The sequence below is a fragment of the Fulmarus glacialis genome, unplaced genomic scaffold, assembly GCF_000690835.1.
Source record: "Fulmarus glacialis isolate BGI_N327 unplaced genomic scaffold, ASM69083v1 scaffold8927, whole genome shotgun sequence".
NCBI lineage: Eukaryota > Metazoa > Chordata > Aves > Procellariiformes > Procellariidae > Fulmarus > Fulmarus glacialis.
In genome coordinates, this window is record NW_009225073.1 from 1 (window position 1) to 15937 (window position 15937).

General features: G+C 42.3%; 1 protein-coding gene across 1 annotated transcript in view; it reads right to left on the minus strand.

Moving 5' to 3' along the window:
- Positions 1 to 2330: 2330 nt before the first annotated feature.
- Positions 2331 to 15937, minus strand: part of BICD1 (bicaudal D homolog 1 (Drosophila)) — a gene marked incomplete at both ends in the record, with an annotated part of 18444 nt that continues 4837 nt past the window's right edge. The window contains 3 exons of the mRNA XM_009582358.1: positions 2331 to 2521; positions 3487 to 3804; positions 10395 to 10546. Of these exons, the coding sequence (XP_009580653.1) occupies positions 2331 to 2521; positions 3487 to 3804; positions 10395 to 10546 (661 nt within the window). The remainder of the gene's footprint in view (positions 2522 to 3486; positions 3805 to 10394; positions 10547 to 15937) is intronic.

Here is a 15937-nt window from a genome sequence, read left to right on the forward strand (position 1 = left end):
TTGTAGATGGGCGTCACATTGGCAAGCCCAGATAAATTTATACTGCCACAGCTTGATGTCAGTCAAATGGAAACCTAGTAGGAAATTACAGTCTCTTTCTTGAGAGGTCTTTAATTCAGCTGGTGTTCACTAGTGAGCCTTCATGTCAGGGTCTTCCTCTGAAAAAGGCAGCCAAAAGCAGTCCCTGCTTTCCCGCTACCAGGTAGCCAGAAGCAGTCAAAGCTGAGGCCAGAATATGGTGAAGGCAGCCTCTTCTGCCAAGCATCAAGTCCAGAAGAAGGTGCAAGGGAAAGACAGGCATATCTTGCCTAATGCATGGGGAGCATGGGGCAGGGGAGCCTGCCCAGTTTCTCCCTCTACCAACTTCAGTTATTTTGGCTCCTGGTCTCCATCAAATGCATTCCCAGCTGCAGCCTCCCAGTCCCCACAACACTGGGAGCTAATGAAAGTGTAAAAAATGTAGGGAAGAATATTTATGTGAAAGAAATAGTTCACAAATTTAAAAGAAAAAACCTCAAAACCTGATTGCATTTAATTTAGGCTCCTCCACTCCTGAGGACACAGCCTCAAGCCAAGCTATACTCTGCTCCATAGTGTTTGAGCTTGGATGCTGCTCTTTTGCAACCTCTCTGATGAAGAAGCAGATGTGGGTTGCTACATTTCTTGCTGGCTTGCTTGACTGCACAAATAATCTGAGAAAAGAAACAGTGGGGGTCTGTTACAGGCCACCCAACCAGGAAGACCAAGCTCTATAGACAGATAGGAGAAGTTCACAAGCCCTGGTCCTCATGGGGGACTTCAAGCACCCCAATATCTGTTGGAGGGACAACACAGTAGGGCGTAAGCAATCTGAGAGGTTCCTGGAATGCATCGATGATAACTTCCTTCTCCAAGTGGTAGAGGAGCCAACGAGGAGAGGTGCTATGCTGGACCTTGTTCTCACCAACAAGGAGGGGCTGGTGGGGAATGTGAAGCTCAAGGACAGCCTTGGCTGCAGTGACCATGAAATGGTGGAGTTCAAGATCCTTGGGCACCGAGGAGGGCACACAGCAAGCTCACTATCCTGGACTTCAGGAGAGCAGACTTTAGCCTCTTCAAGGATCTGCTTGGTTGAGTGCCATGGGATAAAGCCTTGGAGGGAGAAAGCTGGTTAATATTAAAGGATCACCTCCTCCAAGTTCAGAAACGATGCATTCCAATAAACAGGAAGTCCGGCAAAAACACCAGGAGGCCTGCATGGATGAACAAGGCGCTCCTGGACAAACTCAAACACGAAAAGGAAGCCTGAAAGATCAGTACCATTTATTTTACACATTTTAAAGTCTTAGCTTCTTTCCCCCTCCCCGCCTTATTCTCCGCTGGAGCCAGCTCTTTGATTTATTTACTGCAACACTCCTTAGGAAAATGTCTTGTTTAGACTCTCTGAAGTTTTACACTTGTCCTCTGAGTGGGTGTCACTTGCATGGCACTACTCAAAGGCGGCTGTGATATTGCTGGCACTGAGTGAGAGATATAACGTATTATAGGGTATTGCTCCGCTTTCCAGAATAAACATTTACTTGAGCGGAAACCACTTTATGGTTTTAGCTACTTATGCTTATATGTATAACAAATTTCAAAACAAAAAATGAAAAAATTTACCACCAGACAAGAGCGTGCCATTTAAAGGCTAAAAGTTCTGCTCAGGTGCAGAAGAAAAGTAATTATTAGTTTGTCTGTCAGGAGAAGAAAGATGTCACAACCTTTGAAATCGCATTCCAGTTTGCATTTCCTTTCTACGCCTTGTTCGAAGCAGATACTACATTTTGGCAGGAAATGAAGAGCAAAAGCTTCCTGCGAAGACAAACTTCATGACTCAGTTTATATAAACTAAACCTTCTGCAAGTTTAACATTACCTTTTAGAAAAACCTGATTGAATGCTCCAGGGTGAGCAGAAGAGGGATGCTGCGTAGGCTTGTGCACACTGCTAGTCACTACCTCGCTGGTCCTCACATTTGACTCCTCTATCCCGTTGGGTTTGTGTCTTCCACAGGGACTACCAATACAACCACCAGACTAAGCACCACCCAGGCACAGGGGTGCAGCTTCTGTGGATGCCAGCAGAACTGCACCCACCTATACCACAGCAGGACTTTCCCCACTGCACGTGCAACCAGTTTGGGCCGCTGCCTGCAGAATGTAATCTCCTGTCACAGGTGACACAGGAGGAGACATTTTGCTTTTCAGGTCTCAAGAAGGTGCCCAAATTAGATTGCATCTGCAGTCCTGGGATGGTCCCCTGCTCTGCTAACCACTCAGCACCACATGCACCCAAGGAAAAAATGTTTACCTGGTGTGGCCACGGTTAACCTTTTTTCCTTGCTGAGACGGTGCCCATGGATGAATTCACTCATGGAAGGGGGGCCTCTCAGAAGATATGATTCTGTGGAGGTGGGATGAGGGGGGGCTCTTAATAATTTCTGGAGGTAGGTCCCTGAAGTCCTGGAATGGCTCTGATCACAAAGGGAAGGTGAGAATAGTCTTGCAGGAGATCCAAGAAAAATACATATGGAAACAAAAGAGTTTACTTTAATTACCTTTCAAAACCTCATGAATGACAACATCACGTTAATTTGCTTAACAGGTAAAAAACAACTAGTGTTGCCACCCCATGTCATTTCCACAGCAGGGCACCTTCCCTGCATTGGAAATCCTGGTTCGTATTAGGGGAGGAGGAGAGGAGGTTGAGTTATATCTCAGCATCCTGGAGTCGACATGTACAAGGCTCCCTGAACGTTCTCTTGGTTTTGCATTGTGACTAGAGCATACAAAAAAAGGCAATGATTATCTAGGACTTCTCTAACAGAGAGTCCTCTTCATCTTCAGAACCGTGGAGATCCCCACACCTACAGAGCTTTGGCAGGGCAGTCACAAGACAAGATGAGAACTCGCTGCTTGAACAGTGAAATATTTGCATTAGGTTATGAACGGCAGCCATCCCCCTTCAAAAGGTTGCTTGCTCCCATGCAGAAAAATTGATCTGAGTGAACACATCCATATTCTTTTCATACTGATGAAGAACAAGCGAGCACCAGAGCTTAACAAAGAGATGCAGTTTCTTTTGTGTTAAGCGCTGAAATGCTCATAGACCACAATCCTTTTTTTATTTTAGATGCTCATTACGGAAAACCTTAAGGAAAACTTAAGGAAAACTTGTTAAAGAAAATACATTCACACTAATATTAAAGACATACAAGATGCACTGAGACATTGACAGAATATAGTTCAAAACACTGCATTAAGGAGGAGGAAATAACACAGCGAGTAGGTGGATCAGAACCACATGTTGCCAGGCTTTGAATTTTGTATTCATATTCTCCCCACCTCCTTCTCCCCAGTCAAAGTACAAAAAAAAAAAAAAAGAATTATAATGTTTACAATTCAGTGAACGACTTTAATGAAAGTCTGGCCACTGCACTGTACTGTAAAGATCACTGCATGCATACCTTTTCCTCTGAGTGCCACTGCTGACCAGTAAGTTTGGTTGCTGTGGGCCCTGACTATGCAGGAGGAAAGTGTCTATGCTTGGCACGGTGGCTGATGCCTCCTCACTTACTTTAGGGCTGCCGATCTTGCTCTTTCCAAGCTTGCCTTTGCTGCGTCGGGACTGCTCATGATCAAACTCTAAATCCTCCAGTCGCTGGGTAAGGGCAAGTTTTTGCTGGATAGCCATGCGCAACAGAGAGTTTAGGGTCTTCTTCTCATCCTCCGCAGCTGCTAGCTGCCTCTGCATCTCATCCAGCTGCGTGACGTACTCATCACACCTGGGAAAACAAACAAGGCAGAAATCTGAGGAACGAGTCCAAGAACCAACCTACCGGTGATCGCATTCCATTCCTGGGCCACAATTACAAGGACAGATTCACATTCAAGCTTTTGCCAAGCCTAATCCTGGAAGCAGACAGCGTGAATTCTTCTGTTACCACTTCGAACAAATTTGGACTTGGATCTCAATGCCAACACTTCTTGTATATCTAGAATATCAGAGTAGTCTATGACAACATGATACGTTCCTAATGCAGATAACGAGCAATTGGAGGGAAGGTTTGGGATTATCTCCAGGTTAGACCACAAATAACAATTTGGGGGGCTGGTTCAGCTAGTAACTCACCAGGGATAAGAATGTCTACTAATTAGGTAATATTATTTTTCATAGACAGTAATACCTACTTAAACAAAATATTACAAAAAATGATGAAAAAAAGACTGCAAGTACTTTGAACACTTGACACATCAGATTTTGTGAAATGAGAAGCCCTCAGTTGTTTGCCATTAACTGATTAAAGAGGAAACCCCAAACCTGGAAGTTATTTCACATTCACTGTTGAATCTCTTGGAGGTGTGCTCAGGTATCCATTGCTATGGTCACCTACTCCTTTTTAACACTCAGCCTCTTTTATCTGCATGAAAAACTGTGTCTTTTTCATTTGCTTTAGATCTCTGAGACAGATTTTGAAATAAAACCACCTTTCTCATCATTTTGTTATCAATTAAGACTGAACTCAATTTAGTTCCATTTTAAACAATGATTCCTAAAGTTAACAGGAAGAGCGAGGCATTTCAGGATGGTCTTGGTCACTTTTTGAAGTGAAATTGCTTCAGTTTGTTAACAATAGACCATCTAATCAGTAAGTACCAAGAGTGATAAATGTATACCAGTACTGAAATGATTCACAGAGAGCAGTAATGTCTGACCATCGGACATTTGTGGCAACATCTAAGAATTTTTCATGTTAAATGATGCAGCTTTCGTGAAATCTCCTCCCCCCGTGATCTGTATGAATCTAAATAGCTTTGCTGTGTAATTACAATAGCGTAATGGATGAGGATTTAACTTTATCAGTATCACTCACAGGAAACAAGCATAGAAAATAATTTTAGCTTTCTTACTCAAAATGCGTGACGCAATAAACTTTTCAATTATTGCAAACTGAGGGATGAAACTAATTTCTCTGAAACTTTAATCTTCTCCTTGGGAAACAGAAATAAAGTATACTTGAAAATTCGTAGTTATTCTTCACACACAAACACTCACATATATATTGCACTCTCCTTTTGAATAATTCAGGCACTGGAAGCAAAATTACTAAGTCAGCCATAGTTTCATCTACAGTTTCAGTATTATCTTTCTTCTACAGGACCTTAATAAACCTGACTGTCTCTATTCAAGCCTTGAGGAAGAGAGATATTCCTGAAACGTTGGTTGACTTAAAGCCAACTTGCACACCTATTTCTGCTCCAAGCAATGAGAAGTCTATTGATGCTTTAGCCAGTTTCTTTGACAGAGACATTAGAATGAAATCAGCATTCTGGAGATTAAATTCAATTAATTTGAAATACGAATTACTACAATGTCTGTTATGAGAGTTTTAAAGACTTATTCTTGTAACCAGGTGGATCCTGTATCCATGTCTCTTATTCTCTCTTACTTTCCTCTTTGTCTAGGAGACATTTTTTTTTTCCAAATATGTTTTCTGTTGAAAATTTTAAAAAGTAACACCTTCAGCAACACCTGTAGCACCGTGCCACTAGAGGAACAAACTGCCTTGCTTTAGTATTCCAATAAGCCAATTTTGGTTTTGGAAAAAGATTGTTTTTCCTCAGGCCTTAGGATGTGTTTTTGGTATTTAGGCATCTGCTTTGTAGAACAGCGTAACTGAGCAGTTAAGAAACATAAGCTCCATGAAGGTGGATATTACTAAAGCAGACTTAGACAAACCTGCTTTTTGTTACCTGCTAGGAACTATAAACAAGCTGGCCCTAGAAACCTGGCTATACTAGATGCTGTTAGCTGGCCTCATACTTGAGGTGAAATCAATCTCGTTAATACAACATTTTCCAACTCTTCTGATTAATTATATGCCTTCCTAGAAGTCTCCCCATAACAGCAACCCTGCATTTTTGGCAGTTCTCTGCAGTGTTTGGGTGGTTCCAGTCATCTGACCTCCACCACGACTTGAAGTTTCCTATTATTTTTCCTAAACACATGGTCCATTGTCTCTGTGTTTTGTTGCTCAAGCATGTTTTTTTTTTGAGAAACAGTGTTCAGAAAGGTTAAACCTAAATCAGTCAAGTAAAGGCCATAATTAACTTTAGAAACTGCTGAATTAACAGCCTCAGATCTCCTTGAAGTCTGCAGCAGTGAAGGTTATTCCATGTAGCGGGAGGTAGCTACTGCCTGCAGCCACGGCATTTCCCTTCACTGAAATATTCCCTGCTACGTGCAAGTGTGGGATAAAAAGAGAATTGTTTCCAGTTACAAAAGAAAAAAGCATTACATACATCCATATTGCCTCTTGCCCACACATTTTATAAACATTTGTGAAGTCTCACAAGGAAGAAAAAGGTTAAGAGCTCCTAAGAGAGATGACTTCTGGCACAGCACAGGCCATTGCGGACCGAGCAGGGGTCCAGGATGCACCAGGGCTCTGAATGGGTCTTTCAGAAGTACTTAAACAGTAGTGAATAACAAAAGTTAGGTTATGTCCTCCTGAGTCAGAGCTCTTTCCCAATTTCTCCCTTGCCCCAGGACAGGTGTAAGCTGCAAGTGACTATTCAATAAACAGTACTGTTATCTTGCTGTCTGCTGGTCTACTTATTGCCAGAAAAAAAGTCAAGATTTCACCTATTTCTCATTTCTCTTGTCTCAGAAAGGAAGCAGACAGACACATAAGCCCACTTATTTTGTATGAACTGATCCAAGAAGCTTATATAGGAGTTTAAAGGGTTTCTAATTCCTTCTCCTTCTCTTGCCTAGGAATGCAAACCAAATACCAAGTCAGGCTTATGCGTAATTTAGGTAACGTAAATCATAGCAGAGCTTGAGCTAAAACCCAGCGACACTGACAGTGACAGATTGCTGTTCTAGCCATATAAGCGTAATTCTTTTCTGCTCATAAATGTTTTCTCATCTAGGATAGCTCCAGGACCTGTCCGAACTTCCTAGTCCATCTCTTCAGCACACTGTTTTGCAGTGTCAGAACAGTGGCAATATAATAAGTAATATTTCTTGCTCTCTCCTTTTGAGTATCTCTATTTAGGTTGGGAAAGCAAGCATGTGTAGGGACTCAGTAAAATTAGCTTTCTGAAACCCTTTAGGATCCTGCTTTAAAAGTAGTTCCTTCCAGCACCAGGCTTCTTTTCCCTTCCTCTTCCAGGGAAACCCCTACTCTAGATGGGAAAACTAATGGTTTAAAGAATATATTTTTCATTTGCCCTCTGGATGAGCGCTGGCCACCAGCCTCACTGCTTCCCACTCCCACAGCTCCTGCCTGGGTCAACGACTCAGGGTTGGAGTGCAGGGAAACAACAGGAGGGGCAGGAAAGGCTCTCACCGTTTTTTCTGGTCTGGGACTACCAGAAGCAGCCCAGGACAAAATAAGCAGGCTAAAGGCAGGAGCTGCAAATCTGATGGGCAGCACATGGCCCTGGCAGGAACAGGAACTTCAACTCTGCTCTGCCAACCCCATGCATCCCACAGAAAAAAAGGTTTTATACACCGTCGCTTTGTTTTTCTTTTTTAAGAGAGGTGTTTGGGGAAAAGGGAGTTTGAACTGTATTGAGGACATATTCTTGACGGGTCTGAAATAAATTCAGAAAGGGATCACAAGACTAATGAAGAGGGAAGGAGGAAGCGGTAGAGGTCAGAACCACAGAGACTTTGGATTGGGAAAAAAACAGTCCCAGAAGGAAAAAGAGCAAAAGTAGAGGTACAAGCAGGACAGAAGGACTTTTGAGGGGGAGGAGAGAAGAACTGAAGAAAGAACTTAAGGAACGGAAGGATGCACAAGTGTTAGGGAAATCACAGAAAAAGGATGGCTCCTGCTTTCTGCATAGGGGATCTTTGGAGAAAAGTGTCATCTTTGCTGTTCAGACCAGGAACAGGTCTGCTGTGCTCTCCTTATAACGTGGTATGACCTTTGTCCAGTGCGTTTGAGGAAGAAACCATACAGTTCAGCACCAGAATGAACATCCATTTGGGGACCAAATGAACAGAAAAGGATGGTTTATGAAAGAGAAGGGATATTGCTCTATCAAAAGTATATGAAATCATTTTCAGATCTATAATACAACTCTGCTATTAGACAGATGTTCTCCCTACAGTACAAATTCAGGAATAAGTACCATGTGATGCAGGATAACCATGGAAACCACTGTTTTATTCAACAGAAGACTAAACAATTGCTTTTTTATGCTGAAGGTTGCTATTGCATCATTGTTACTGCATGAAGAATCTTACAGTCTTGTATTTTCAAACAGATTTCTCTTCCTGAACAGACATCTATAGTGTATCAGCTCTCTGTCATTTAAACAAATGCTATTCCAAATGGAGTATTCAGAATGAGTCAATGATTTGTACATTTAAGAAGATTGATTTAACTATAAAGGCCATTAGATTCCAGGGTAAGGAAGGAAAAGGAATATTTTACAACAGAGAAATCTATAGGAGCACACTGATGTGCAAGACCTTGCAGTGAATGATTTTTTTATAACTGTGCTCAAAAAATACTGGGCAAAACTTACGACCTCAAGGGCAGGGATATGTTCCACAGGCCACACAGTAAGTGTTTAATCAGTACTGTGTGGAGTTTTCCAGTAGCAGTAGATGCTTTGGGTGAGGTTTATCTCTACTAACTTTAGATATTTACAAAGTGGAAATCTATAACTTGGTCAGTCACCCAGATTCCCTTTATAGTTCACAGAAAAGAAACAGAAGCTTCATTGCATCCTACACACAAGACATCTAGAAAAGACTAGATGAATGGCACCCTTTAAGCCTAATTCTCACAGAAAAGATGCTGCTGTCCCCCACCAGCTTCAGGATATGCCTTAAACCCAACAGAAGTGTGCACTCAGGATGCCCAAATAGGGTAAAGAGCATTCAGTACACCAACAACCTAATATTCCCTTTAAGTAGCAACTTCTAAATCTTTGCAAACTTCTTTTACCTTTTAGGCTGATGATTTACCTTCCATGCAAGACCCTTGTTTGCTTTATGCTCATGATGCCACTCCTCTCCTCTGAAGTTAGTAGCCTTCCGGGTAGTCTTACAGAGTTAGTACATTCATGTATCTCCTAGAGTAATGAGCTTGCAAATAAAGATCGACACGTGCATTTCTAATACACACACACACAACTTTGCTTTCTTGAAGAAAATCTTTGGATGCCAATGAAATGAATGGAGCTACCTTGGTTCACACCACCTGCTGAGCTGGTTCTTCATCTCCATTATGCACTACCCGTACTCTTCTGACGATGAACCTACGATGAATTTGTACACAGCACCAATGTCACGGGCATGTAAACGTCCCTTCTCCTTCCTTCCCACCTCTCCCAGCTGCTGCTGCCATTGTCACGAAGCAACAAAGGACCTTACAAGGCTGGAAGAGGTGAGATGGCACCTATATACCGCAGGGAGCACTGAAGAGATGTTGGCATGAGGCAGGAAGACGTCTTATCACTTATGGACTAAAGCACAAGCAAGAAATCTGCATTGTATTTGACTATAAGGGGAAAAAAGTGCCTTGATATACAGCATAATTTCCTGAGGATATGAATTTCCTTGTGTATTTGGGAATTAAGAATTTATTGATGAAAGTGTTGGATCTTTAAAAAAAAAAAATTTTTAGATAACCTTTTAAAAAGCAACTAAACTCAAAGGCTCTTCTGAAGAAGGTGTGGGAAAAGGAAAGATGAGAGATGATTCATTACTCTCCTGCTAGGAGGAACTATGTTACAGAAGAGAAGTGAAACTTTTATCCTGTGAAGGAGAAGATAATAAATTGAATATCACAGCAAGAGAAAATAAGAATTCATGCTGGAGTGGGAAACTGCAGTGGCCTCACAATTGTTAGTGCTGGATTACAGCATAGGATGGTTGATGAAATAGGTTTTACTAGTGGTAAGTAACAAATCCCACGATAATGAAAACATGGGATTCTGATGATCATCATTAACCATACAATAGCTTTACATGCAGAATCACTTCTGAATGTGAAAATCAGCCACATAAATCTACTATTTGATTTCCACTTTAAAAAGCCCTATAAATGCAAATATACTGACGGTTGATATTGGCATTTATAACACTTTACTCAGGGTTGTATTGCCATTGCTATTCTCCAGCTTTATTTTCCAAGACACACATCTCAGTAGCATTTGAAAGCTTGCAGGTTTTGCACAGTGTGCACTCTAAGACTCATTCACCTTCATCCAGCAAACCCCTGACCTTGCAGAAAATAATTTCTGTCTCTCCTCCTAAGCACCTAACATACACAGCTAAGTCTGTTCTCACTTAGCACACACACATTTACTTTTACAGTGCTGAGCCAGACGGTGAAACCATTTCCCTTACCTGGTTGCAAACATTGCTCTCAAGGATGAGAAGGTTGCTGCATCTTCCTTCAAAGCCTTTAATTCATTCCGTAGTTTGGTCATGGTTTCAGTCACCATTGCTTTTTCATTTTCGTATTTATTCTTCAAATTGGCTAGTGCCACTTCAGCTGTCTGAAAACACAAACAAGGATATATGCTTATGAGACAGGTATCTGATAACAGCTAAGATGCCATGTTTGATTTTACTTTAGGTTTCCTTCTTCATTCATACAGTGAAAGAAAGTTAGGCCTGAGCTTCATTGCACTGCACCCTTTAACGTCTTCTTTTAAGTTGTACTCCGTGAAACCAGGAAAAGGAGAAAGCAGTTGAAAGGACAAAGCCAATTTCAATGCATTGGCAACAACTCGATACCTTAAACGTCTCTGCAAAACTGTGCAGCTGTACGTTGAGGGCTCGGGCAAGTGAGTAAGTTACTCCAGCTTAAGGAGTTGCTACCGTGTTATTTGAGCTGCAACAACCAACCAGATGTGTCCCATGACCACGCTGCAAACAGGACGCATGGCACGTGAGACTCAGACTCTGTAGCCAAGGTGGGAACTAACGCGTCTTGCCTCATGATTCCGGCCAGATGACGTTTTCCTTGGGCGAGGCAACTGCTAGGACCTGACAGCTTGCTTTTATGTCTGAGCACTGTCAGTGCCCACTGTCGGGCAAAACAGCATTATTTTGGCAGTTTTAACCACTACAAAAAAGAACAAAAAAAGTGTAAATTACAATTTTCATTTAATAGGAAAGCGAGGGTTTAAAGTCATCCTATTCCTTCATTTTTTCTGCTTCCTCCTTTCTTTTTTCAGTTTCAACCATTACATTTCTTTAATTTATTGCCCTACTGCTTTTAATAGTTACATATGTCTTATTTCTGCAGGAGATGAACCTTCTGTTTTACCTACGAAGTCCGGAATAATTTTGAGGTTATTCAAAATACATAGTTTTATAGAGGCTTTATACCTACTGCTGCTATGAGACATTTAAAATTATTGCCATTGAACGAGATGAAGAAAAAAAATGTTTCCTTTTACATTTACTCAGTGGGGAGTTATGGTTGTTTTTTCACTTCATTTAGTGCATAATAAGTTGCAGGCAATCAGTTTCCCCTGTTGATCTTGTGGGTTCTTGAGTCATCACCAGGGGAGAGAAGTATAGAAGAACATTAGTTTAAAGCAACCAGCAAGAGGACATGACAAAAGATGGTAATGGCCAAACAGTTGGAAACCTATTTTAAACTCAGTTTTCTGAAACTCAATACATTTCCCACTAACAATGTCTCTTAACAAAAGGACATATTACCATCTCCTACTAAAATACAACTCTATTCATTTGTGACTGGGGAAATAGCACAATTGGAAATGGCAGCATTAAAATAATTCAATTTTTTTTCCAATTGTATACTCACCGATAATGTTTTCTCTACTTTCATACTAGTTTACATTGAGAGAAGAGATTTTAAAAAATCACTTGTAACTACCTGTCATTTTATATAGATGGATTTTTCCATGCCAAATTTGAAATCATCAGCAATACATGTTAAAAAAATCAACCACTTAGGGACATATTCAAATAAATACAGCTTTTCTCAACCTTGCTGACATATGCTTTGGTATAATGTAGGATGGTAGACACCATCCTACACCTTGGCAGGATAAAGCAGAAACTGTCAGCTTTCTATCTGTTTTCAGCTATGAGCAATAATGTACACTCATAAATTAACATGGAGAAGAAGGTTTAACTATGTTTAATAAAACTACTTTTTTGAAGGGAAATCTAAGAAATACAGCATCAGAGGACAAATTTCTATTTAACAGACATGATTAAATCAGATTTATTTAAGAATTTTCAGGTCCCTAATGAGGCAGAAGTGATTTATGAGAGCACAGGTAGACTCTACAGCTCAAACTGAGTTCTGCTTTGCCCCTAGGGCAGGAATTCAGATGTCTTTGCTTTGCAAGACAAATACAGCCCTATGTCCCTTAACCTATCATAACTCATCTTCAAATACAGAATTCACGTAAATATTTTCCTTTGTTTAGGAATGAAAATGAGTTAAAGATATGTGCCACCTAATGCTAGACTTCTAAAAAAAATTATTAAGTTGTTTCAGCAGTGGGATTACATATTCCATGTAAACCCAATAATTTACGCATCACTGAAACTGTGCACAATGATCAGACAGATCATTGTGATCCCAATGTTTTAGTCTGGATGTCAGGGTAAGTTAACTGGACATGTAACACTACAGGATGAAAAATAACTTAGAAATATAATTTAGTTGGTGAATAAAGGTAACAGAGGAAGGGCTGTGTCAAATCTTCAAACCTCTTTTTTCCTTTCTATTAGTTTTCCATAAAACAACATATAGAAAACAAAGCATAAATTGCAAAACCTGTTGGAAGTGCCTGGTGGCTCTCCGCACACCAGACAGGCTTTTGAACACACCCAGGCTGTCGAGGGTTTCCCTTCTGAAAGTCTCCTAAGTAGATGAAGAACGAATGGGCACAAGTGCTCTGCTAGAGAAGCAAATAAAACTAACAAAAATGTGTTTTTAATAGGCAAGAGAAAGAAGGGGGAAGCAGGCAAGGGTAGCTTCTGTTAGAAACCTGCAGCCAGGGCCAGCAGAGCAGCAACGCATCGCTTTAGCGTGAGGCTCAAGAGGTCCTTGTAAGAGCTGGTGGGCGCCCGACTGTGCGGATGCTCAGGTTACCGACAGCTCATCGGTTTGGAACCTGGATGCTGACTGAAGCCGATTGCTGTCAGACTCCTTGGCTCTGAAGATGACATTTTACAATGCAGCCAAGTCAATCTGTATTGGCTAGCTGCCACCAAAAGAATAATTACCCAGCCTTTCCCCATCCCTACCCTTTGCACATTGTGTGGTTTTCTTCTATGCTTACTGTGACCCAGTTTGGGGAGCCCGAAGAGGCAGAAAACTTGCCTGAAGCACCCTGGAGCCAGAATGTGTGATGGGGAGCGGGGCTGAGGGGAGAAGGGGAGCTTGGACTCCATCTTTCAGAGGTACCTATGTGCCTGGTCAACTCAGCTGTACTGCTAGACTGTGCAAGAGTAATAGGGACAAAATGAACTGAAGCCATAGCTTCATGTTACTCTTCCTCCAGCAGCAGCTCTAGTCTAAATTATTTCTATTTGTTCCCCCTCTCAGCCAATCTCCAAAATTGTGCCCATTGAACCACATATGTGTGGTTTTGCCTGAAACCAGTTCTGTGGGATAATCTAGATTTTAAAAACCTGGGGTGAACGGTGCATTCGGAGAGTGCTCTGAAAGGAAGGATAGGGCAAATAAAAGTCTGCATCCCCAAGTAGTGGGTGCCAGAAGGAAGCAGATGCCCAGGACCTGGCTTTGTTTTTAACAGCTCTTTCTGAAGCATTTGGTTTTAAGCTGTGGTTAACTACAAAACTCTGTTAGAGAAACTTCGCTCCACGTAAAAATGCAACCTCTGAGCAACACACATGGAAATGGAGAGTACAAGAAAAAGATGAAAACACATAAAAAAGTGTGATACTCTTCAGTGAAGTAAATAAAGCAATAAGACAGGAGAGGGGCTAATGAGACTCCTGACAGGGGACCAGTCATGCAGAGGAACTGGGCGAACGCACTACCCAGCCACTCGACGAGCCACCTGGAGACACAGGATAAATGGCTAGCAGAGCACGTAGCATTTGTTGTGCAGAGGACATCACCTGTAGCTGAGGATGGGAGGGAGCAGAGAGCTCCAACACCTGGACTCCTGCAGGGTGTGAAACACTATCCAGGAAGAGAGAGCTGGGGCACACAGAGCTCACTGCCCGCATCCCCAAAACCCAGCCATGGAGCTGCACAGGCTGAGGTGGGCACACTCCTGAGCCCAGGAACCGAGGCACTGCCAGAACTAATGACGTCCTTATCCTTGCAGAAGAGATGCCCAAATCCAGCTGCCTAAAGCTTGCTATCCAAATCCTGAATCCGTGAACAAACCTCATTTCCTCTATATATTCACATTCTAAGATGACTTCATATCCCATTTACTTTACATTAGCAGCATGAGAAGCAAACCAAGTAAAAAAATCATTGCTGAAAGAATATTAAGTCCTACAGTAGTAAGTACTTATTTTTTCACACAAGAAAGCAGAACAGTAGCCTGTTATTTTAGTGTAGAAATTGTATGTGGTATTGGAACTTTCCACACAGCCTCACTTTCCCAGAGAAGTTCTACTGTATTCTGTCTATATGACATCAGGGCATTTGTTTATAGATAAGGTACTGTATGTCTGGGGTTATCAGGTTATTTTTTCTGAAGGACTTTTATGGGCATCTCAGTTATGGGAGCTGGAGACACCATAGTTAGGGCCAATACAGATGTGAAGGTCTTGCTGACTCAACTCCTTCCCATCAAACTGTTTACCTATGAGAACAACCATAGAATCACAGAATGGTTTGGGTGGGAAGGGCCTTTTAAAGATCATCCAGTCCCACCCCCCCTGCCATTGGCAGGAACATCTTCCACTAGACCAGGTTGCTCAAAGCCCCATTCAACCTGGCGTTGAACACTTCCAGGGATGGGGCATCCACAACTTCTCTGGGCACTGTTCCAGTGCCTTACTACCCTCATAGTGAAGAATTCCTTCCTTATATCTAATCTAAAGCTACCCTCTTTCAGTTTAAAGCCATTACCCCCTGTCCTATCACTACAGGCCTTTGTAGAAAGTCCCTTTCCAGCTTTCTTGTAGGCCCCCTTCAGGTACTGGAAGGCTGCTACAAGGTCTTCCTGGAGCCGCCTCTTCTCCAGGCTGAACAACCCCAACTCTCTCAGCCTTTCCTCATAGGAGAGGTGTTCCATCCCTCTGATCATTTTTGTGGCTTTAAAAGCAGGTCCATGTCCTCCTTATGTTGGGGGCCCCAGAGCTGGACGCAGTACTCCAGGTGGGATCTCACAAGAGCAGAGTAGAGGGGCAGAATCACCTCTCTTGACCTGCTGGTCATTCTTTTCATGCAGCCCAGGATACCGTTGGCCTTCTGGGCTGCGAGCGCACATTGCCAGGTCATGTTGAGCTTCTCATCAACCAACACTCCCAAGTCCTTCTCCTCAGGGCTCTCTCAATCCATTCTCCGTCCACCCTGTATTTGTGCTTGGGATTGCCCTGACCCACGTACAGGACCTTGCACTTGGCCTTGTTGAACTTCATGAGGTTCGCACGGGCCCACCTCTCAAGCCTGTCAAGGTCCCTCTGGATGGCATCCCTTCCCTCCAGCATGTCAACTGCACCACACAGCTTCTTGTTGTCTGCAAACTTGCTGAGGGTGTACTCAATCCCACTGTCTATGTATGTCACCAACAAAGATGTTAAACAATGCCGGTCCCGATACCGACGCCTGAGGAACACCACTCGTCACTGCTCTCCACTTGGACATCGAGCTGTTGACCACAGCTCTTTGAGTCCGGCCATCCAGCCAATTCCTTATCCACCGAGCAGTCCATCCATCAAATCCATGTCTCTCCAATTTAGAGACA